This window comes from Orycteropus afer, unplaced genomic scaffold (assembly GCF_000298275.1).
Source record: "Orycteropus afer afer isolate SDZICR_OR568_19922 unplaced genomic scaffold, OryAfe1.0 scaffold00093, whole genome shotgun sequence".
NCBI lineage: Eukaryota > Metazoa > Chordata > Mammalia > Tubulidentata > Orycteropodidae > Orycteropus > Orycteropus afer.
Genome location: NW_006921680.1, coordinates 6,997,862 through 7,024,181, shown reverse-complemented (window position 1 = coordinate 7,024,181; position 26,320 = coordinate 6,997,862). Strand labels below are relative to the sequence as shown.

General features: G+C 35.1%; 1 protein-coding gene across 1 annotated transcript in view; it reads right to left on the bottom strand.

The window, feature by feature from the left end:
* The window catches only part of FAM172A (family with sequence similarity 172 member A), a 670,447-nt gene that overhangs the window by 532,778 nt on the left and 111,349 nt on the right, over window positions 1-26,320 (bottom strand). Inside the window, exons 4-5 of the mRNA XM_007942555.2 lie at window positions 22,079-22,144; window positions 14,576-14,767 (exon numbers count right to left, since the gene is read on the bottom strand). Coding sequence (XP_007940746.1) covers window positions 14,576-14,767; window positions 22,079-22,144 — 258 coding nt within the window. The remainder of the gene's footprint in view (window positions 1-14,575; window positions 14,768-22,078; window positions 22,145-26,320) is intronic.

The following is a 26,320-nucleotide window of genomic DNA, read 5'->3' as shown; positions in this document are numbered from 1 at the left end:
GTGGAGAATCTCACTATGCACAATCTTATACTCTCTCATTCCCAAAACAGCTTTGATTCAGCAATTCAGAGTGTGTCAGCTGATATTAAAGGAAGAACCACAGAAAAGGGATCAGTAGTTAAAGCAAAAAAAAAAAAATCACAATCATGGATATAGTAGCACAAAGCTCAAGAGTAAAGTAGATTTGAAAAAGACATTACAGTGATTCAAAAAGAACAACATGACAGAAATTAAACAAGATTTTTATGTTTGCCTTCTATGCATTTAAACTCATCTCAACCTCCATTGAAATTCTGATCATACACAAACCCCAAGGCTTTTGACATACTTTCAAAAACCCACACCATCTCTTTCTCTTTCTAAGTCTCCAGAGTCACATCTTAAGATAGTCAAGTGAAAACACAAGAATTCAAATATGCATGTATTGAGAAACAGAAAGATCAAATTATAACCTAACATTCAATATTCATCACATAAAAATGGTGTCTCATTGTTATAAAATTGAGTATTTTCGCTCTTGCACTTAGTAAAAAGGCCAAAGTCTGCTTTAAAACTTGTTTGAAATCAGGTACAGAAATAGATACTAGGTATGAGAGCTGTGTAATATTTTTCTTGGGATGATGTCAGAATAATATCTGACTACAGAGTTTAAATATATTCTTAATTAGTTCAAGGTTCCTTTCTTAATCAGTACTAGAGAACAATCCAGATGTAAAGAGCTATACCAGAATGGCTTATTTACATCTATCTCAGAAAGAGTGATCAAAATTCCAGAAGGTAATTGGATTTTCAAACTGAAAGTAGTTTTTTCCCCCCAGTTCAGTCATGACAGGGCCAGAAGGTAATGATATATCTGCCATGATGCAACAAGCAGACCTGTCTTCTGTCAAGAGTTGAAATCATAAAGGAATAAGCTGTCGTTAGCAACCTCTCTCCAAACACTAGAGCTGTCATCTCATTGTTTTCTTTTGCTGGCATGGGGGCTGGTATGGGTTCATATACCTTGTTAGTTCAGTAATGTGCTAAGCTTTTAACCTTTTCTAGAATTCTTGACTTGAATGATCTTTTATGAAGTCTCTTATGTAACAGCTTATATTTTCTTTAATTAATTTATATTTTCTCTGCAGGTTTAATTTTAAATTTTGAAATTATTGTTCTTGGTTTCAACCTAAATTTTAGCAGTCTGTATTTCAAATAGAAAAAAATTAGCACGTATTAACTTTTTTTTAATATAAATTTCTAGGGTCTAAATTTTTTAGAGAGAGAAATAAAAAATTCATTTAAGGAGTTGTTTGCAGGTTTATATTCAAGCATTTACTACATAGTAAACTCTCTTAGAAATAGTTAAGTCATAAGTACAAGCCTATTATAGAATATGTCATTAATATTTTCCTTAAATTAAAAAATTATAAATATAATATATATTAATTATAAAAGTAATGAATTCTCAGGGGTAAACTGAAAATGACAAGTGAAACAAGAAACCTCATGGTTTACTTTGTAAATTTACAGGAATGTCAATGCACACCCAAAGCATGCCTGTAGGTGTAAGTTTTACATGTGCAAGTAAGTATACTTCTCAAACAATCAATCTCATTGTGCTTCCATCTGATAACTCTAAAGATATCAATCCACATGAATGACACATACACAAACACAACTCAATCTTTTTAACAACTACATAGTTTTCCATAATATGAATATATCATTATATTTAATCAGTTCCCCACTGATGGACAAATAGGTGGCTAGAAAATCTTGTGCTTTTACAAACAGCTTTGTTGAATATACTTGTACATATACTTAGTGCACTGCTCTGGTAGAAGTTCCTACAAATGGAATTTAGGGTTCAAGGTTAATATGCATATTAAATTTTGGGAGAAATTACTACACTGTCATCTAAAAAGATTGCTCCAATTTACATTCCCACAATATCTGAAGTTGGTTTTATCAAATACCATATTCTTAAACTATTATCTGCTTATCTAATATTTTGGAAAATGGTAGCTCATTTTAATAAGCATTTCTTCAATTTTTGCAAATACTGCCAATGACTATCAAAATGCCATTAAATCTTATAAGTCATTTGAACAAGAGTATATATTCAAAGTTCTTCATGATACCGATATCTCTATCTCTAAATCCTTAAACATGCACCTAGTGCCACATTCTATATTCTGCATGTACTATATAATACTAATTTTTCCTAATCTGGCTGATGGCATTGCTGTTGTTGTTGCCATGTGCCGTCAAGTCAGACTCAACTCATAGCGACCCCTCCTGGGTTTCCGAGGCTGTATCACTGCGGAAGTTTATTGCCCAACTTTCCTTCCAAGGAGTGGCTGGGGGTTTGAACCGCCAGCCTTCTGGTTAGCAGTCAAGTATCTTAGGCACTATTCTACCAGAGCTCCTTTGATGGCATTAGTATTGTTAAAAACAATAACTAAACCCTGCAATGGTATAAAACCAATTTTAAAAAATGCAAACTCATTGCCATTGAGTTGATTCCAATTCTTAATGGTATTTTAGGACAGAAAAGAACTAATCAATAGGGTTTCTAAAACTGTATATCTTTACAGAAGCAGACTGCTTCATCTTTCTCTCATCGAGTGGCTGGTGGGTTTGAACCACCAAACTTTTGGTTAGCAGCTTTAACCACTACGCCACCAGAGCTCCTTGTAATGGTACAAGTACTTCTGTTTTCTTACTATTATTGACTAATCATAGTGAATCTGATTAAAATTTCCATGTCACCACGTTTTTCAAGTGCTTATGTTGAAAAAGCAAGATTTTACAATGTTCAATTGGAAGACTGGAAATTGAGAGCCATAGTTAAGAAAGTGTTATCAAAGTTTCCTACCCAAATTACTAAAAAATAGGGTAACTTACTCTACATAATCATTGGTGCCTATCAAAAAAAGAAGATCCAATATGGAATAAGAAGAAACTCTTGTCAATAGCCAGAATAGGAAAATTAAGCCATATCTACCAAAAGGGTAGGAACTGATTTAGAAACTGAATGACTTTAAATCAAGTTTCAAAGTATCCAGTTCATATCAGAGTCAGGTAAGAGATTATGTATTCTTTCATTCAATCCTATTATAATCATAATGATTTCTAAGGGAAAATCCTAAAATATTCTGGCGTGATAAATATTTCCACATTAGAAGGTCATCTTCTGAGATTTATAAAGCATTTTGTTACATAGATATTACTTTAACATTATTTATTCTATATTAACTACCTTTCACTGGAACAACCGAATATATAGTTACACTGAAAAAAAGTATACTATACTGAATTTTTCTCATTATCTCATAATCACACTAAAATATCAATGATGAATGAAAAAGGAAAGTAGGGTAAGGTGGTGTTAACCCATCAGGATAAAAAGAACGGGAGAGGGAACAGAGGATATAAATGTGAAGAAATGTTTGGAAAAACCCCAGAAAGACTCAGAAATTGGGACACCAGGTACCATGGAAAGGAGGAGTAGGCCTTGAGGCTAAAAAATTGAAGGACTAGTTATAAGTTCAAATAAGGTACAGTTACTGACCTTCTTACTCCCAAAACAAAACAAAAACAAAAATCACATTGCAATATCACATTGTGCAACCAGCCCTGTTAGAGATAAAGATTTTTTTCCTTTGGAGAAACTTATCCAGAGTACTGAATTATGGGATATCAGGCTGTGGAAGGAGGTAAGGGACAGTGAGCCCAAATCAAGTGTACTAAGCAGAAGCCTACATACTGCATACTGAATGAAAACAGAACTCTGCATTAAAATACGTTGTTGTTCATTTCCTATGAGTTGTTTCCAACTCATGGCAAATCCATGTGTGAACAGCAGAACTGCTCCATAGAGTTTTCCAGCTTGGTATCTAGTGGTCCACTTTCTGAATCTTTCTGGGGCTATGTGAGTGAGTTGGCTTGCTATAGTTATTCTTTCCCTCTGAAGGCACTTACATTTGAATTTCTTCTGTAATTCCAGGCCAGTATCCAATCTTCCATCAGCTTATAGTCTTCCAAACATTTATTGGCCTCTATATTCTCTGTTCCCTCTCCTATTCCCTTTGTCCTCATGGGTTAATACCACCCCACTTCACTTCCCTTTTTTATTCATCATTGATATTTTAGTGCGATTAGTGGAGGGAGCTGAGAAAATCAGAAGTGTTCAGTGTAGCATATTTTTTTTTGAAGCACATCACTAGGCCTATCTTCTGAGGCCTAGTGTGTGGGGTCTGAACTGTTGACCTTCAGTAGTAGGCCAATACTTACCTGTTTGTGTCACCCAGGGACTCCTGAAATACAAGTACTTTAAAAATTCAATTGAAGGGTTGAAAGGTAAAGTAGGTAACTTCTAACAAAAGAACAAAAATAAGTTGAAAAGAACAAAAGTAGGTTGAAAAAGGAAAGAAAAGGCTAAAAAATTTAGAAGCAAAATCCAGAACTTCAAAATCGAAAGACAAGAGTTCTACAAAGAACAAAAATAAAATTATCAAGAAACAACACAAAAAGAAGTTTCTGAGCATAGAGGATCATGTGTGTATGGATTCAGAAATGTCACCAAGTGCCAAATATAATGAATCGGAAAAAAAAAAAAAAAACACATAAAGGCATAGAAAATTTCTTTATAGCAATAAGGTTCCTTTCTTAACATCCGGAAAGAAGAGAAGCAGCTTCCGTAGGAGTACAAAAAAGGATTCAAGATCAGAATTGTACTGGACTTTTCAATTAAAACACTGGAAGCCAAAAGACTACGGAATAAAGCCTTCAAATTTCTAAATAAATATGATTTCCAACCTGGAAATCTATGCCTAGGATAATCATTAAAATAAACTGAGCAAGGAAAATAAAGGCTTTTTCTCTTTTTTCCAAAACTGCAAGCTTTCAATGATTTATCTTGTATTCACTCTTTGATGAATCATTCACTGAAATGGTCATTCATTATATCCAAGAAAGAGGAGCTCAAACATAATCTAAGGTAAGTCTCAAGATGAAAGATGGATAAGCAGACTTAGAAAGTATCGAGTTGAGATGGAATTAGAAGTCAACAGGATTCCAAAGAGAGTTCTCCAGAGAAGGAACATAAAATTATGAGATTATCTGATGGGTCTGACCTGAGAGGCCAATGAAAATCTGAATGAACAATTATTACAAAGAAAAGTTTTTTGAAAAATGGAAATTAGCCACTTCTGATAAGATGGAGGAATAGGCATACAAGATACAAGACCCTCTTCAATAAAGAAAAGAGAAACCAATTGACACACATACAGAAGATAATCGTGGAGCTCTAAGATTTGAAAGAAAGGATACAGAAGTGGATTAAGCACCAACTAGTAGAAGAAACTGAATGAAAACAGTGAACAAGGAGACAAACAGAGCTGCAGAATGTCAGCTATCCTAACGGCACCAAAACCAAACGAAACTCACTGCCATCAAGGCAGATCTGACTCATAATGACTCCTCCTTGGGTTTCCGCAGCAGTATCACTATGGAAGTAGATTGCCCAATCTTCCTTCCTGACGGCACAGATTGCTTGAATATTTCCAAGTGCTATTAGGACCTGAGAATTAACCCAAATATTGGCCCTGCTCACCAAAGGCTGCATGAATGACTGCACTGGTGGCTGATGACTAAAAAGAAAAATAGCAAATGAGACAAAATGAGCTGTGGACTTTTGGCTGTCCAGAGGGCACAGCCATTTTGAATGCTTACAAGTAGTAGCCATTTTGGATATTTAAAATGACAGCATTCTTGTTCAGATTCCAAGGACCTAAGAATAGGCTCTGCCTGCCAAGGACAGAAAGGACATATAGGAGGCTGTCAATTGGAAAGGAGACAGGTGGTGAGTGCCTAAGTGCTGCAAACTAGTGAACAGAGGAGCACAGTACCCTGCTCACTCAGATAACATCCAAAGAAAACTAAAATCTTGGGTGAATCACTCCAACATACAATCACCAATTAAATATAAATACATCATCACAGTCCACACAAAGAAGCAAGATAAAGCAGTAAAAACAAAGGACCAGGATACATCCTAGAGGAAGAAGTAACATTGGAACTCCCTGAAAAGGGATTAAAAATTATATTTAGGTACCTACAACAGATTGAGAGACAAACCAAGAAAAACACTGACAAAATTGAGGAAAACCCTAGAACAATTTCAAAGGACAAAAGAAAAATAAAAAGACAAAATAAATGAAAAATGAGCAATTATACAAAATCTGCAGAGAGAAATCCAGAAGATTAATACTAAATTTTCAGAAATCGGTAATACATTGAATGGGTAAAGGAGGAGAAATGAATCAGTGGATGACAGAATCAGTGAGATTGAAAACAAATATCTCAATACTTCTTTGGAAAGGGATCAGTCAGAAAAAAAGATCAAAACAAAATGAAGAAAGCCTAAGGTTCATGTGGGATACCATCAAAAGGAATAACTACGTGTAACTGGAATTCCAGAACAAAAGAGACAAATAAAACCACAGAGAAAGTTGTCAAAGATTTGTTGGAAGAGAATTTCCTTGATATGATGAAAGATAAGAATACATCCAGTCAAGAAGTCCAATGAACCCCAAACAAGGTAGATCCCAAAAGAAAATCATCAAGACATATTATCAACAAACTCACCAAAACCAAAGACAAAGAAAATCCTGAAAGCAGCATTGGAAAAACGAAAAGTTACCTACAAAGGGCAACTAATAAGACTAAACTCTGATTTCTTGGTAGAAACATGGGGGCGAGAAGACAATGGGATGGTACATAAACCAAACCAAAAATGAAACACACTGCCGTTGAGTCAGGTCCAACTCATAGCAACCCCTCCTTGGGTTTCCAAGACGGTATCACTATGGAAGTAGATTGCCCAACCTTCCTTCCGAGGAGTGGCTGGTGGATTTGAACCGCCAGCTTTCTGGTTAGCAGTCAAATGCCTTAGGCACTATGCCACCAGAGCTCCCGGGATGGTATATATAAAACCCTAAAAGAAAAAAATATCCAACTAAGAATTATATACCCAGCAAAACTGTCCCACAAATATGCTGGTAAAATTAGGACCTTTCCAGATAAGCAGAAATTAAGTCAATTTGTTAAAACCAGATCAACCTTACAAGAGATGCTAAAGGGAGTCCTTTGGACAGAGAACCAACAACAGCAAACAACAACCAACCATTAACACACATGATGGCATAACCCAGAAACCAACCCAGTTATGAAAGTATCCAAAGTAAGTAAGCTTACAAAATTGTAAACACAGAACCAAAGACATCAACTGACAAATGAGAACAACAAACCAAAGAGATGGAAAAAATTACGTAGTTACAGAACTTCTAAATGGTAAGGAAGTCAAGACAATTGCAAGATAGAATGGGCTGTTCTAAACTTAAGAAGAAAATTATAAATCACAGGGTAACCTCACATAAAAATTATAAACCTTCATGTCAAGATGCTCCCTTCCAATTATCCTTATGTTCTGATATTCATGCCCTACAGTACCTCTCCCATATTGCACTGCAGTTAGTCTCTGAAACCAAAAGGATATAGTAGGAGTAATGGTATGCTACTTCTGGGGCTAGGTTATAAAAGACACTACTTTTTGTTTGTTTGTTTGTTTTGTTTTTAAAAAAGGAAACTACGAAATTATCAATTCTATGAAAAAATAAACTTGGTACACTGTAGAAGCAATTCTCAAAAAAGCTAAACATAGAATTACCATATGAGCCAGCAATTCCACTCCTACATATAAACCCCAAATGAATGAAAAAAAGAACTCAAACAAATATTGTATACCACATGCTCAGAGCAGCACTGCTCACAAAAGCCAAAAGATGAAAACAACCCACATGTTCATCAAGAGGTGAATAAACAAACTGTGCTATATATATACAATAGTACATCAGTCAGCCATAAAATGGAATGAAGAACTAATGCATGGTAAACATGGATGAATCTCCAGAACACTATACTAAGTGAAAGAAGCCAGACATAAAAGACTATATATTTTATGGTTCCCTCTATATGAAATAACCAGAATAGGTAAATCCATAGAGAAAGAAAGAAGGTTGATGGGTGCCAGAGGCTGGGGTGAAGGAGGGGAGAATGGGGAGTAATGAAAATGTTTTGAACTAGGTAAGAGGTGGTAGTCACACAACATCATGAATGTACTAAATACCTCTGGATCTTCACTTTAAAATGATTAAATTCATGTTATGTGAATTTCTCCTCAATAAAAAAAAATATATACATATATATGTATCTGTATATATTATATATGTATCCCTCTGATGTTCTCCAGTTTTGCTTTAATACATTTGCATATAGACTTATTTTCATTTCTCATACTCATGATATGTCCCGTGCTTCTTCAACAATATGACTCATGTCTCTAATCTCAAAAATGTGTTGTTGGTGGTGGTGATGTTAGGTGCCACTGAGTCAGCTCCAACTCACAGTGACCCTATGTACAACAGAATGAAACAATGCTCCATTCTGTATCATCCTCACAATCCTTGCTATGCTTGAGCACATGGTCACAGCCACTGTGTCAATTTATCTTGTTGAGAGTCATCTCTTTTCCACTGACTCTCTAATTTACCAAGCATGATATCCTTCACCAGGGAATGACAACATGTCCAAAGTAGGTGAGAAGTATGGCCATTCTCACTACTCCAGGAGAGCATTCCAGCTGTACTTCTTTCAAGATACATTTGTTAATTCTTCTGGAAGTCCATGGTATTTTCATGATTCTTCACCAACACCACAATTTAAATGCATCAGTTCTTCTGGGGTCTTCCTCATTCATTGTCCAGCCTTCACATGCAGAAGGCTGGTAGTTCAAACCCACCAGCCACTCCTCAGAAGGATGATTGGGTGATCTACTTCCATAGTGATACCGCCTCAAAAACCCAAAGAGGAGTCACTATGAGGTGGATCCAACTCGACACCAGTGAGTTTTTTTTCTTTTTTCTTCCACCACATGCACATGAGGTCACTGAAAATACCACGGCCTGCATCTTAGTTTTCAAAGTGACATCTTTGCTCTTTAACACTTTTTAAAGAGGTCTTTTGGGGCAGATGTGCATAATGCAACACAACGTCTGATTTCTTGACTGCTGCTTCCATGGGTGTTAATTGTGGGTTCAAGTAAAATGAAATCCCTAACAACTCATTCTTTTCTCCATTTATGATGGTTTATTGGTTCAGTTGTGGGGTTTTCATTTTCTTTATGTTGAGGCTTGTTGTTGTTGTTATTACTTACTGTTGAGTCAGACCTGACTCATAGCGACCCCTCCTTGAGTTTCTGAGGTGATGTCACTACGGAAGTAGATTGCCCAACCTTCTTTCTGAGGAGTGGCTAGTGGGTTTGAACCACCAGTCTTCTGATTAGCAGTCAAGTGCCTTAGGTACTACGCTACCAGAGCTCCCCATGTTGAGGCACAGTCCATACCGAAGCCTGTAGTCGTTAATCTTCAGTGAGTTCTTCAGATTATTTCGCTTTCAGGAAGCAAGGTGACATATGTCATCTGTATATCTCAGGTTGTTAATGAGTCTTCCTCCAATCCTGATGCCACGTTCTTCTTCAAACAGTGCAGCTTCTCAGATTATTTGCTCAGCATACAAATTGAATTAAATATGGTTAAAGGACACTTATGCAATATCCCCTTGTTCTGTTTGAAAAACTGCATCTTGGTTGATGTATAGGTTCTCCATCAGCACAATTAAGTGTTCTGATATATTCAAAAGTATATCAACCAGGAACATTAGGCCATATTCTATTTTCCATAATTCTTTATCTCTCTATCACATTTTTTTTCTAATTTCTCTGTGCTAAATTCTTGACTTCCTCAACTGTAGTTTTCCATTTATGAACTCTCTCTTCAACTTTGTGTAATATTGCATGAACTGATTTCTCTTTGTGATGAAACCATCTCCTCATGTAATTTGTAGTTTATATGAATTCATCTTTGTAGGGATTTATTCTGAGTTGTAAAGTATTGCTCTCTGGCAGTTGTATGCTTTCTTGTACCAGGTACCTCAGAGGTTTCATCAGTCCAGAAATCATTTTTAAATTAATTTACTTTGCTTGAGATTCTCACAATAAATGGCTTATATAAAGAAATTCATTGCAAGTCCAAATTCACTAAAGGTTAGAGTCTGGGCTTCTATTTCCAAAGAACAGCTATTTATTCACCCCATATGGTACTTCTGGCAAAAAAATAAAAAAAACCTATTTCCTTTTGTCACCTCTGGGTCAGTGAGCTAATTTTGTTTTTCTGTTATTGCTGTCAGTTGCCATAGAGTTTGTCTCCAACTCATGGAGAGCCCATGCATAATGGAACTAAACACTGCTGTTCAGGCCTACACTATCTGTGATCGTTGAAGCTGTGTGTCAACTTGGTTGCACCATAATTCTGTGTGGTTTAAGCAATTGTAATGTGGTTGTGCCAATGATGGGATCAGATGTATATGTTTTGAGCAGCCAATCCACTGAAAGGGAGTTTTCCTAGGGGTGTGGCCTGCTTCCAGTATATTTATAGACATCCTGGGAAAAGAGACACTCTTCTGTGAATCAGGATTCTGCCTACAACTGTCCGTGAGCGAACAATCCACCATTCGGCCTGGGGATCTTGGATTAGTCATTCGTTGGAGTCAACAGCCAGTATACTGCTGCCAACCTTGAGCTCGTCAGCCCCTGCAGCTGCGTTAGTCAGGAAAAGCCTCCAGCTTGACGTTTGATCCAAGAACTTTGGACTTGCCAGTTTCTATAAGTGTGTGAGCCATTTCCCTAAGATAAATTTCTCTTTCTTTCTCTATATAAGCTTTACTGGTTTTGTTTCTCTAGAGAATCCAGTCTAACACACTATCTTATGATCTGTTGTGGACTGAACTGTTGTGACCCATAGGGCTTTCATTGGCTGATTTTCAAAAACAGATTGTCAGGCCTTTTTCCCTTGTTCTTCTAGTTTCTCTATTACTGAAAGGAAGTACCTTTTAAGGTTCCAGGTATATTAGAGTCTTAGCTTCTGCTCATACCTCCCAGGCCTAAACACTGTGACCTAGAACCTATGTGCCTTATTAGCTAGCTACTCCCTTGGGTTGCCAAACCCTTCATGGGCTTTTAACTCTGGCTTTAAGTTCTGTCTTATATTCAGGCATTTTTGGATTCCTTTTCTTTCTTTCTGAACTCAGGCATTTAACACTTCAGTCAGGCAGAAACATTACTTAATAAAAATTAGTATTAAGTTTTAGAACTCAGACATAATGACATGAAAATTATACTCAAAGTAAGTAAGTACAGGAATAGCAGATTCTTCTGTGTAATCCAGCTATGAGAAAGTAGGAACAATGTAGTTTTAGTGAAGCAATCAGAATACTCATGAAATTATTAAAATTAATAAATTTTAAACTATATTGGGTATGAATCATTCAAAGAAAGTATTTTGAAAACATTTTTCATAACTTTTTCACTGATTTTATTATAACATTTTTTTAGAACTTTTCAATCTTGTCTTATTAACTATGATTGTTATCAAGTTCCACATTATCCATTATACTTGGTACCTGAAAGTATAAATAAACCCTCAACCAACCGAAAGAGTGACCCAGAGTATAGCCCACACCGGTGGTTCTCAGTGTGGTGCCAGAACTAGCAGGATCAGCATCACCTAGTAAACTGTCAGAATGCACAATCTTAGGCTCCAACCAGACTCCAGGTGGTTCTGATGCACACTAAAGTTAGAATCTATAGACTAGTGTCTCCTGTACTCCTCTCCATAAACCTTTTGACAGGGCATCTCAATTAGACAAAGTTGAGACTAGTGTAAGGTCAGTGAGATGCCTAGGGCACAAAATTTAGAAGGTACTCGCTCTGGGGTTGTACAAGTAGAAGAGTACAATCCTGAGAGTAAGAGTCTCCTAATTTTATACCCTCGTCCCAGCTATGCAATTAGTAGTTAAATGACTTAAAGTAAGTTTCACCTACTTACCTTGGCCCTTTTACAGAGACCAACTGAAATGCCCAAAAATATGCACACAAGAAATGATCAATGAAGAAACAAGTCTGAGTAACTCTCAAATTGCAAAATCAGACAGTACAGCTACACAGTTTACTGTTTCTTACTCCAAGTAACACATTATGCGATGAAGACTGTTAAATACTAAAAATATTAGCTACGCCAGCCTCAGAATCACTTGTGAGGCTTTATCTGATATGCCTATCCCTCCAACATGAAATCTTAATACATTTGTGATATTAAAGTTCTGAATACCTAGTATGCAAAGACTGGAATGAATGTGCTTTGCAAATTGTGATCTGTGGAAGCACTTGGTCTTCTGGGGAGAAATCTCATGGGCTGTGTCAGAAGGAGTTCCAACCCTCAACCCAGCTTCAACCAAAGCTACTACACAGATTTTCAACAAGCATTTTTTGCATAAATAACAGTCTACTCTTTTAAAGACAGAGTTCTACTGTTGGCGGGGGGCAGCCATTATAACCTTGCAAATATATGAATCCAATTTTAGGACCTTCAATTTTACATCAAAATCTACAAGGAATATAACAGAAATATCAATAACACCATGGGTAGGCATGATACTATCTAGCCTGAAATATCAGAATTTACTTCAGTTGTGATATGAAAACTGACAGGCTCTGAAAAACAGAGTAGTAGCTTTGAACCTTGTGAAAACAATGGAAACCTTTCTTTAAATACAACTTTAGAAAATGGTCCAAATAATAAAAACCAAAGCAAAATTAATCTGATTAAAAATTAAGGATGGGATTAGCCTTCTTTCTGTTTGCTCCCTCAGATACCATCCCAACACACTCAAACACAGAGCAGCCCCTGAAAAAATGACTGAGGATACAATATGAAAAAGGTAAAACCAAAGTAGTAAAATAACTTTATCTGTATTTAAAAGAGATATCTGCTTTTCAAAGTCCACTATGTAGAAAATTATCACAATAAAGTTCATAATCATTGAAAGAAACAAAGAGAATGAAGTAGATAAACTAAAATTTTCACAGTATACCATGATGATTCTGTAATCAGTTGCTTTTTTTTCAAGTTGCCATGACTGAGATAATCAAGAAAAAGTTAAGGCAGTGAAAAACTGTTATCCCCAAAATACTATTACTACTTATAAAAAAAAAAAAACAACTGACTATTCTTCTGTTATTGACAAATTTCCTCCCTCTTGTTTGGGATATCAACAGATAACTTGTTCAAATGTCTGGCATGGCTTCTCATGTACTTTTTCACTTCACAAACCTTACACAGCAATAAAATATTCCATCATTGGAAAAGGTTAGGTGATCTAATAGCAGGGACAATATAATGACATAAAACATCTTACCAAACACTCTGATTTTTTTCTTTACTCAGTTATACTTTAAATTATTTTCTGAACTATGATCACATTTCACATATATTTTAATAAAATATATGGACAGTGTTTGTTCAAACCTAAACTAATTTTCAGAGAGAAAATTAATTTTAATATCCATAATCTGAAATAAGAAACAGTTTTAAAAATTGAAACATTTAAAGTGAGTTACTTCAATTTAAACTTCCATTCTATTAAAAATGCATTACTTAAGGTTGCAATCAAATGAAAACCAATGTCTTTATATACTTTGCACATCCATGAAGACTAGGGAAAAAAAAATCATATAATTAACCTAAGAAATTCTAGTTGCCGGACCCAAAAATCTATTAACAAAAACATTCTTAAGAGCTAATCCCTTAAAAATGACAGAACTATAGAACTGTACACACAACACATTATACCACTGTCAAATTCCTAGTTTCAATATTGTGCTATAATTATGTAAGATGTACATGATACCTCTCTGCACTGTCTTTGCAACTTGTGAATCAATAATTATTTCAAAATAAATTTTATTTTATTTAAAAAAAAAAAAAGAGCTAATCCCTGATACGAGTTCAGATGAGAGTAGAGAACAAATATATTGCCATTAGCCTTTGCAGCCAAGAGTATGAAAGATTTACTTTCCAATTTTAACTACAAACATGTAATAATGTAGCTATTATAAATAAAACATATATAAACATATATATTTCTCAGTAGCTTTACATTCTTACATTAAACCTTTATGAGAGAGTAAGAGAGTAATTTAAAGTAGCAGATCTCCTTTACTTTCTAATTTCACTAGCTTAGGTAGACAAAGGTTTACAAAGCAGTAGTGATCTTTTTAGCAGAAGTGTTTTCAATGATGATAAACATTTGATAGTTTAATAATTTTCATATAATAAAAAATTTTTCATATAATAAAAAATTCATATATTTCATGTAACAAAAAATTCTGAATCTACAATATTCATTTCAAACATACTATCTAAATCTTTGTACTCTCAAGATACCACTTTATTTTCCCTTGTAACTATAAGATAATGTGGGATAATGTTTCATACAAGTAAAACAAATAAATAGTAAGTTGAAGATAAGCATCTGCTTAGGATATACTTTTTAAAGATACATTATAAAATAATTTACAACACATAATAATATAGAGCTATAAAATACAAATTTAAAAAAAAGAATTTGCACTTACATCCATAGCTCTCTTAATAAAAGGTATCTGTGTGCCACTGTCCAGATCTTCATTTATAATAAGCCGTCTAGCCCACTGACCTGCCCTGACAACACCACTACCATGAATTAAAACCATGAGTTTCTGTGGATTTGTCAAAGCATCTTCACTCATAAAGATAAAACTCTTTGGTTCACTCTCAGTAGCATCTACCTGTAATTTGAAAAATAAATAAATAAATGTTTTCTGATCACAGACAAAAATGAGAAAACAACTAATGGTTATTATAAATTATAGATTGGCTATTACAGAATTATAGGAATTAGAAAAAAAGTTACTACAAAATTAATATATTTATTAGAGGTTAACAATTACATATTAGATAGATAAGCAAAAAAAGTGACAATAATTTAAATATAAAAATGTGCAAAAGATTAGAAATATATGTCTCCCCATATTATTATTATATATGTAGTATTATATTAAGACTATGTATAGAAGAATATATATAAGAATAACCAATTTTTAAGTACTTTCTATGGGTTAGATACTGTGTTAAATAATTAAAAAAATCTTATGTTTTAATCATAACACCAGATACAACTATTATAATCATTTTGTAGTTGAAGAAATTGAGGCTTAGAGAATTTAGTAAGTTGCCAATGGTCACACAGTTATTAATTAAGCTTCTAATTCTATGACAGAAGTATATTTTACCTATGATAAAAAATAGAAAACCCATCTCGAAGATACATCCATTTGGAAACTCATGTATTTGGTATAAATATCATTCAACCTGTAAAAGCTGGAAGGGGTACTATTTTAAAATTCCAAACTCTTGAACCATCTACTCTTCTGTGTGAATGGACTTGTGTTCAGAGGGTGGACACAAGTTTATATAACCATTAACTTACGAAGTAGCATTATTCATGTACTCCAATAACTTTATGTACTAGTTATTTACAGATTGAAAAGTAAGTATTTTTATCCAATTTGATTGTCCTTAATATGTAGGTTTTAAATGAATAATGTATGACTTATGTGTGAGAGAGTCACAAGATTTTTAGGAGAAATAGCTTCCCAGCCTTTTATTACATATGCCGCTGCACACTGAGTGGGATTCAGCATCAACAATGGCCAGTAACTGGGAATGGAAGCCTCTGTGCAGCAACCACTGGGTCAGAGCCAGCAGCTGAGGAGTCATGATGGCTGGTGTACACACCTCCTTCCCTCTCCTGCCCCTGTGGAGAAGGTCAACCCACATGCTGTGTAATGCAATAGCTCTTCATTTCGTCAACAGTATATATTCAAACAACTATCAAAAGAAGAAATACATGAAAACTCCAGATAGCAAAAAAAGCCCTGGAGTCTAAATGTTCCCAGTCACTATGCCTGGAAGAGACAAGAAATAAAGTATCTCTACCTAAAACTGTCACATGGGCTTCAGTAATAAATGATCAGACATTTGTGTAAACAGAGGACAAACAGCAATTATTTCAGCAAGAACAGCAAGGCCAGAGAGCTTAAGAAAAAGAAAACATTACTTTTTCAGTGAAACCTTCCCTGACCACCCCATTTAAAATCACAAACCCCTCCCACAGAGGGGTTCGTTTCCCTGTTTTATTTTTCTCCATAGCAGATATCAGCACCTAACATAGTGTATGTTTTATGTTATTTGTTTGTGTATCTGTTTATTCACCATCTGCTCCCTCAGCTAGAACAGGTCCAGGAAAGACAGGAATTTCTCTGTTTAGCATCTAGCTACATCCCGAGTATATAGAAAAGAGACTGGTGTGTCATAGACATGAAGTATGTAAAGGACTGAATGAACCTGTGAAAGAAGGAATCTTACCAAGATTCACCAGTGACTTCCTTCAGATAAAAGGCATTTAATTAAATAATGTATCCTTTTAATGGTTACAATATTGCCTGATTCAGAAAGTATATGTTGAAGATTAGGTAATGCATAATTATAAAGATTTGGAAAAGAATAACACAAAGGCTAAGAATTAAAATGACATGACTGTAACTTCGTTAGTAATAAGTACGTACATAGGTGGAAAGGGATGAAGTATAATATACAATCGCATCAGTTTCCATTGCATACAATGCCCAGACAGAGCAAACTATGATGACAAGGAACATGGCTGAAGTCAAAGAGAAAGAAATGGATGAGAGACAGGGGAAAACCTAACCTAAGAATAAAAATTTCCTTTTACCTAGAAATAGTACATACCAACAGAAGAATCACTCAGTTAGAGTGGCTAAAAAAAGAAAATAGTGGTAAGAACAAAAGAAAAAATTAAGAAGGCTGTCAATGTACAACAAAAAGGAGGCCACAGAGGTTCACAGTCATGCAATTGCCAAAGAGTACATCTAAATACATGCAAATAAAAGTGTGTCTTATAGTCAATGAGACATTAGTGGATCCTGTAATGCTTATGGAAAGGAAAAATCTTAAAATACATTATCTTAATGAAAAAAGTCTGTAGCTATAGACATTCCACTGCTGATCACTGGTTCCCTTTCTATTTGACTTAGTCTCTTGTTACCAAGGAACTGAGTCCATTTTTAAGCTGTGGAATGTTGACACTTTGAATTCAGAGTAATCCTTTAAAAATGAAAGAGTACTTATCTTCAGAAGATAATGATGTGTTTTTGTACAATATAAGACTGCTCAAGAATTTTTAAAGGGGTTATAAATTAAGGTAACTATGAACAAATGAGTAAGTTCTACTTGAGCATATAGAAAAGGCTGAATTTAAAAGTAACAGGCCATCAGAAATATTGAAGAAAATAGCAGGCCATCAGAAATATTCAAGAAAAAAACAATGGCAATGAAAAATATAAATGATTAAGGGATAAGAGCAGTATCTGAACTGATGCTGGTCATGGGCTAATTTTCACCTCAATTTAACAAGCAGAATAAAGTCAGTCCTGATTTTAAATAGTAACATATCTATATGGATAAAATAATTTTTTCTTCAGTAACATAATTATGTTTGGAAGTGGTTGGTTCAAGCCCATTAATCTTCACACAGTGTTAATTTATTAAACTGAGCTTTCACTAAGGAATGCACCTAGAGGCCATTCCCTTGCACAACCTTACTTTACTGATGAATCAACTTCAAATGCCATTTGGTCAGTAAGACTACATGAAACACTTTCCAGCACTTACTTACTTTAGGATACTCATGAATCTTAGGATGAATCAAAGATTGTGATGTTTCATCTAAACACTAAGCAATACATTGAATGAAAATTTGTAATCAAGTTATTAATTTATTGTATTCCATATTGTACACAACTGTGAAATATTAAAACTGAGAGTAATTTGGACTTAAATAGGTAGTTTGTGGAGTACAGTCATCCCTTAGTATTGGCAAGGCAGTGGTTCCAGAACCCTCCCCCCCAATACCAAAATCCACAGATGCTCAAATCCCTGTATAAAATGGGATAGTATTTGCATATAATCCATGTATATCATCCTGTATACTTTAAATCATCTCTAGATTACTTACAATATCTATTGCAATACAAACGCTATGTAATAGCCTCTGAGGGATTTAACCACTTAACTGCCTCTCTCTTCTCTCCCCAACATTTTCTATCTCCTGTTGGTTGAGTCTACAGATGCAGCATCTGGTGACACAGGTGGCTGAGCATAAATGCAAAACAAGATCATCATGATCTCTGCTATCAAATTATGGGCTTCCACAAAGTGATACCACTCCTTGGAAAGAAGATGGGGCAATCTACTTCTGTAGTCATACTGCCTTGGAAACCCAAGGAGGGGTCGCTATGAGTCAGGTCTGACTTGACAGCACATAACAACAACAACAAAGTGATACCATTTTAAAAACAATATAAGATTTCCCCCCCTTTTTAAATAATTTAGCTGTAAAACTAAACTTAGTTAATCATCAGGAAAAAAATAAGTTTGGCTATGGTGTTCTTAAAGCAAAAAAAAAAAAAAATAACCATTCAACATTTTCCCTCTACGGAGAAAGAATCTAGGTATTACCAAACCAAAGCAAACTCACTGCCATTGAGTCCATTCCAACTCATAGCAACCCCCACTGGGTTTCCAAGGCTGTAAATCTTTATAGAAGCAGACTGCTCTATTTTTCTTCTGTGGAATGGTTGGTGGGTTCAAACAACCAGCTTTCTGATTAGTAGCCAAATGCCTTAACTACTACAGCACAAGAGATCCTTAACAGAGAAAACAAGCTGCCAGTAGTAATAAGTATACAAAAACACCCTCATAGTTACCTCTGAGATTTAAGCAAACTCAAGAGAAAAATGATAGTTATTGAAAAGTTTAACAAGAAAAACTTTCAGAAGAGATATTAATAGTCTAAAATGAAATAAAATTTATGAATATTTTCAGTTTCTAAAAGAATCTTTACTAAATAATACTGGGCATGAACTCTTATTTTAGGTCTCTCATAATGCAATAACACTCCTATTAGCTTCATAGTTTAAACGTGAAATGAGAGGAAAATAATCCCATCAATAAAACAAAGTCTTTCTAAACCTAATCTCAGGTGCTTTATAAAAAAAATATGGGAGTTCCAGTAAGATGGCGGAATAGGCAGAAAGACTGCATAGACACTCTTCAACAAAGAAAAGGGGAGCCAATTAACACAGATACAGAAGATAATCCTGGAGCCTTGAAGGGAAAGATACAGAAGTGGACTAAACTCCAACTAAGAGAAGAATTTGCATGAAAACACCAAAAAAGGAGACATACGGAGCCACAGTCTGGCAGTGATCCTGATGGCACAGACAGCTTGGATATGGCTGAGTGGTGGTAGGATCTAAGAATTAACCTAAAAATTGGCCCTGTTAGCTAGGGACTGCATGAAGTACTGCTTTGGTGGTTAGGGAATAAAAGGGGAAGCAGCAAAAAGGAAGGCAGGCTGAGCTGTGGACTTTTCTCTGTCCAGAGGATGGAGCCATTTTGAATGTTTACAAGCAGCTTGACCATTTTGGATATTTAAAGTGACAGCGTTCTCCCAGATTCCAGGGACTTAAGAACAAGCTCCACTTGCTGGGAACCCCAAGGACATTCCAGACCCAAACGATTGGAAAGTGCAACATTCCCCTTGTTACTCTTATACCCCACACCCTCTTGGGGAACGGAGGTGAGGCCATCCCTCACTCCCACCCACTTTCTGGGCCGGCAGGAATTCCATCCCAGTCTCTGTGCTCAGATGGAGCCTGGGTGTCCTGCCCTGCCTTGACCGGAATTTTTTTTTTTTCTTTTTTTTTAGTTTGTTTGTTTTTGTCTGTTTTAAAACTATTATTATTACTTTTGTCCTTTTTACTATTATTCTTTATTCTTCCCCTCCCAGGTTATAGTTTTCAGCTTTTTTTTCTTTTCCCTGTTCCTGGTTGCAATTTTTATTTTCTTTCTCATGGTTAACCCTGTTCCTTGTTTTTCTTTTTGCGTTTTTCCCATTTTTTTCTTCATTATTCTCCTTCTCTACATTTTTCCTCTTATTGCCCTCTCCCCAGATATTGCAGGTTTTTTCTTTCTCTTTTTTTAATTCTTTTCCCCTTTTTTCTTTTTTATGGTTACTGTTCCTGTGCAATTACACAGTGTGTTTTTTGCCCATTTGCTTTTATTTTTTTGATGGTTATTCAATTGTTATTTTTGTCAGAGTGGAAGACAGCAACAGTCCTCATATGACACAACTAAACCCACACCTCCTGGAGCTTCACTTACTGAGTGAGAGCCACCATTTCTTTCTCCACCAATGGGCCAATGATGAACAACCACCAAGAAGAGCCTGAATCACCCCTGGCTGCTCTTCACAGATAGTTTTAACAGAGATCTAAATACAATAACGCCACGATGTCTGAGAGACAAGAGACCATCACATTCCACACAGAGAAGCAAGATAAAGTGGTAGAAAGAAGGAGCAGGATATAGACCCAGAACACATTCCTGAGGAAGAAGCAGCACTGGAACTCTCTGATAAGGAATTAAAAAATATATATATTTAGGTATCTTCAAAGGATTGAGAGACAGACCAAGGAAAACACAGACAAAACCCTAGAAGAATTTTGGAAGAAAATAAAAAAAAAAAAAAAAAAAAAAGAAAAAGAAAATATGGAAGGCCTAGATGGCCAATTGTCTTATATTCATTCTGGAAGTGTAGAGGATTAAAGTGAGTTAAACAGTTCCATGGAACTAGAAGTATTATTCTCTGAAAGGACTCAAGGTTTAAAACAATGCAATAATGAATTAATCTAAGGATATTTAAGTATCATTCTTTACAAACTTTGAAAGAAATAAAATAACAGAAAATGAAGACTGGACGAAGTGAAAAACTCTACCTTGACTCTGCAGAAGACCAGCCTCAATATATAGTTGTGAGAGAATAAGACACTACTCAAAATTAAACGAGTTTGAATCCAAAAGAAGATGAGCATATTCACTTCAAAAGATATTACAATCTTGGTTTTCATGTATTTCTAAACAAAGAAAAGTTTTCAATATCTCAATGATTGGACTAGCTATTATATAGAAAAATGTTTTTATTCATCAATATGTCACAAGTACTTGGAACAATGTCTAGCACCTAACTGATCCTTACTAAATATTTGTTCAATGAATGAATGAATAACAATGTGAGCTAGCACTTGAGGTAATCTATAGCAAATTAAATCTGAAGTAGATTTATTTTTTAAAAATTAAACCATGGAATCAATTTGTGTAAATGGTTAGTATTCAGAAATCCTCAAGCCAATTATAATAGAGTAACATTATCCAAGGAATTTTAAAACCTATCCTTCCTGAAGGTTGGGCAATCCTACTTCCGTAGTGATACTGCCTCGGAAACCCAAGGAGGGGTCGCTATGAGTCAGGGCTGACTCGACGGCACATAACAACAATAACAACATCCTTCCTGAAATGTAATGTAAGCAAAATGATCTACATACAAAATTTTGTGCCTTAAAGGAATTACTTTCATTAAGTCTTCCAGATTTTTGTTTATGAAATCAGGGAATTTTCAGGGATGGCAGAGATCATCTAATTTAGTCCCACCACCATCATTTTACACATAAAATGGCTATTTCTGTATTTGAAAGCTTAATATTTCATTTTTACATTAAAAACAGAAAACAATGACAATTCTGAGAACAAATCTCTGACTTTTTCACTCTGAAATGGCAAACTATTCACAATGTCAAAAAAGTGTTCTGTTAAAGAGGAATAGAATAGTGTTATAAAACAAAAAGCACAGGAATGAATTTGGGAATATGTAGTAGTAGTTCATCATAATTTTTGAAAAGGACTGGCCATCACGCCTCCTTTACTCATTATTACTTTCAACAAACTACTGTGTACAGGAAGATGAAGCATACCTATAGGCATTTAAAACTATCTTTATCAATAATAATACATTAGCACCTATACATTTAAAGTTATCACAGTTAACCCAAAACAAAAACTTTCTTCTGAATTGAAACCTATTTTATTTGGAAGTATAAATATTTTAAAATTTGACTTACCGGAATAGAGATTTTTTTTAAATTACAGTCCTTCTCCAGGAGCTCATATACATACTTTGTGATGATCTAGGTAGAAAAAATATTAATAACATATTAATATTCAATGCCTTCCATTATCAAAATCTATATACATTATTACAAAATATTGCTCTGAATGAATATCTATCTTATAATGTCTTGATACTAAATTAAGACCCTCTTTACTGATTATCTGTAATTGTTTACCTCCTGCTGTGGCTGTGTAAATTAATTATAGACTTCAATACTAAAGATTAGGACTACTTAATATAAAGTCACAAAATCACAAAAGACTTTCTTTTTCAAAGCATTACCTAGTCTTCCTAGAACTTCTTTCCCCTACTGTTGTTGTTTTTGTTGTGTGCCATCTATTCGGACCCGACTCAAAGTTATCTCTCCTTGAGTTTCCAAGGCAGTATCACTACGGAAGTAGATTGCCCAACCTTCCTTCCGAGGAGTGGCTGGTGGATTTGAACCTCCAGGCTTCTGGTTAGCAGTCAAGTGCCTTAGGCACTACACTACCAAAGCTCCCTCTTTCCCCTATAGTTTCCCTTAAGTGTTATACCCAATCTAGAACTGTAGCGGTTCTAAATGCCAACACTTTCTCTATGGTATTTATTGTGGCAAAGAGGAACACCAAACCAAAAATTCCACTGCCATCGAGTCAGATCTGACTCATAGTGACCCCTCCTTGGGTTTCCAAGGCAGTATCATTACAGAAGTAGATTGCCCAACCTTCCTTCCAAAGAGTGGCTGGTGGGTTTGAACCTCCAGCCTTCTGGTTAGCAGTTAAATGCCTTAGGCACTACTCCACCAGAACTCCCGCAAAGAGGAACAGGTCCAAGATATTCCAAACAAAAAAATAGAAAACTGATCAGTCAAAGTCAGACACCAGTCACTGTTACTCTTTGTGGTAGGCATAGCCATGGCACCATAATAATGTCTGTACCCTGAGACACAGATTCTGTGAATATGCTATACCTTTTACTGTGGCATAGCAGATAAGGGGTTTGACTACTAAACAAAAGGATGATGGTTCAAACCCACTACCTGTTCTACAGAAGGAAGATGAAGCAAACTACTTCCATTAAAATTTACCACTTTGGAAACCCAACAGGGGTCGCCGTGAGTCAGAATCTACTCAATGGCGGTGAGTTTATTTGCTTGTTTGTTTTCAAGGGAAAAGAATCTTTGCACATGTGATTAAGGTTAAAGACCCTGATGTGGGAAGATTATCCCGGGTTACCCAGCTTGGCCCAATCTGATCACATTTAAAAATGCAAGACAGCTGAAGAACAGCATGCCCAAAGACATAAGATGAAAAGAATTTGACTTGCTGTTTGTCAGTTTTGAAGATGGAAGGAGGAGTCCATGAGCCAAGGAATGTGGTGGCTCTGAAAGATAGGATAACCCTCAGCTTACAACCTCTAAGAAAATGGGGACCTTAGTCCTATAAACCAGAAGTAACTGAATTCTTCCAATAACCCTAAAACCAGTAATGAGGTATCCTGTAGAGCTTCTAGATAAGACTATAGCCATTTACCTTTGATTTTATTCCAATGAGACTCATACTAGACTTCTGACCTACAGAACTATCAAATAATAAATCTGTGTTGATTTAAACCACTAAATTTATGGTAATTTTTTATGGCACTAATAAATACTAAAAAAAGTAAAAGTAAGGAAATAGATGTCTGAAATAAAAGTGATTATTTACTAAGCTTTAATAGTCACTTTAAGAAATGTTTCTCCCTCCAAATATCTTTATCATGTAAATTAACTATCTCAGAGAATGTTTTTAGCAGCAGCATAATTAAAAATTAAAATTTATGAAAAAAATATGAAGATGATGATTATTTTTTAAACTAAGCTTTCAATAGGTTTGGTGTTATATTCCATAATCTAAAATAGATTCTCTATCCTTCTTTCCTAGAGAAGCCCAAAATTCTTTCTTCTATCTGTATGTATTCACTTCATTTTAGAAATAATATATTAGATGAATGCTAAAACATGTATCATGCCAACTCAAAAAAAAAAAACCTCAATGCCATTGAGTCGTATCTGACTCATAGCAATCCCTCCTTGAGTTTGCAAGGTGGTATCACTATAGAAGTAGATTGCCCAATCTTCCTTCTGAGGAGTGGCTGGTGGGTTTGAACTGCCAGCCTGCTGATTAGCAAATACCTTAGGCACTACACCACCAGTGCTTCCATACATCTTGCCAGGTGATGGTAATTTCAAAAGATGTTACTACAGCAGAACTACATAACAGTCTGCCAGAATAGTATTCCTACATTTTAATATAGCAATTAAAATTATGCTCATTATACCTTTACCAGAAAGTAGGAGTACTAAACTAAAAGAATGTAGGATAAGGCTGGAAATATGTATGAAGTTAAATAACGCCTTCTACTGCTTCATGAGAATTGGCTTAACTAAATGAGATTAGCTAAAATGAGTGGCTTAACATTTCTCATGATTTCCTACTATCTGTAAAATCCTAAAATATTCTTACATTTAAAGTAATAACAAAACCAAGCTTAACTCCAACCCAAATGAATTCTACCATTTTGCAAAATACTTGAGGTATAATTTGACAATTAAAAAATTAAACAATTTTGGCAATTCATTCCTTATATCAATCCTAAGTATATTAAGTATATCATTAAAGCTAATTCTCAATTTTTATAAAAGAGGGTAATACAAAACAGTAACTGATTTAAAAACTGCTTACATTTGGCTTTAAAATACTAACAGAAAAAGTCTCTGTTCTGGAAATATGCAATATAAAACAAAAAAACTGAATAATAAAACTGTACCTCAAAGATCTGAGCAAGTAATAGCTGAAGAGCCACTACCCAACTTGCCCAATCTGCTTTGCTCTCCAATCCCTGACAGCAGAAGAAAGCAACAACAGACTAAATCATCTATGTCTTAAGTTGTTCTCTCTGCCTAGACTGTTCTTCTCAACCCTAGTCATCTTTTCAGGGATAGATCATATGTCAACAGTTTCAGGCAACTTTCTCTCACCCAGCCCAACCCTTCATCTCTATGCTCTTCTGGACATGAAACAGTATCATTATCGAGCACACAAGTTTGACAGCATATATGTGTCTGTGACTCTATTAGTCTTAGAACACACTGATTTGGGTATTTTGCTGTCATTCCTCTTTATATTGCCCACAGGATAGTGTCTGGCACATTGAAGGTACTTCAAAATGGTATAAGAGTTTTCCTTACTGTCCATTATGTCCACATCTTTTGAGAGAGGCAAGTGTTTCAGATTCTAAGAAGCTTTTCTAATTGCTGAATTGAGGTTATTAGAAAGAAAATATCAAGAACCCACTGCCTTCCAGTTTATATAGGATTACAGTCTGCATTTAGAAAAATCAACAAATAAAAGATAATTTCAAAAAGGAGATGGAAAAAAGTATCTCTGTCCAAATGTCTTCTGTGTTTAAATATTCCCTGGAAATAAAAGTTAAATATGGCTGAGCAATCACTGTATTTTTAAAGCTTTCCATAGATATGGGGGAAAAAAAGAGGCTTAAGAGACTAAGAATGCACTAAAGTTAAACCTTCATTCTAATAAGAAACACAGAGAGAAAAAAATCCTACACCTGACAATTTTCCTGGGCTTCTTCTGATTCCTAAGAAGCAGCCATATGGATAAAATTAAATGAATCCACAATGGAAGAGATAGGAAAATAATTTTGAGATTATATATTCATGAAATAGATCCCTTGGCTACCAGTAGAATGTCCTTTAAAGAATTAGAAAGAGCCTGACTAGACTTTTTTTCTAGTTCAGAGTTTCTTCACCTAGGGATTAAAAGAAACTTTTAAAAGGCAAAGAGGGGATCAAAGAAGTAGACCATAAAAAGAAAGAGAATGGAGTCTGATGAAAATCACTTCTCAATGGAGTATTTCCAAAAGAAGGGGTATGTTCACCCTGCTACAAATTTACTCTTGACATTTATTGAGCACGTGCCATGTGCTTATCGTGTGCCTCATTAATTTCAGCATTACTTCTGACCCTTAATTAAATATCAGACTAACACTGATAGCCCTTACCATTTCAAAAGCGCTCAAATTATTCTAGCAGATTATAATTTAATCTGCAAATTATAGAAGTCTTCCATAAGTACTTCTCAGACCAGAATTCAGAAATAAAATGGTATCTATGTAGCATAGTGCCTAAGGCACTTGACTGCTAACCAGAAGG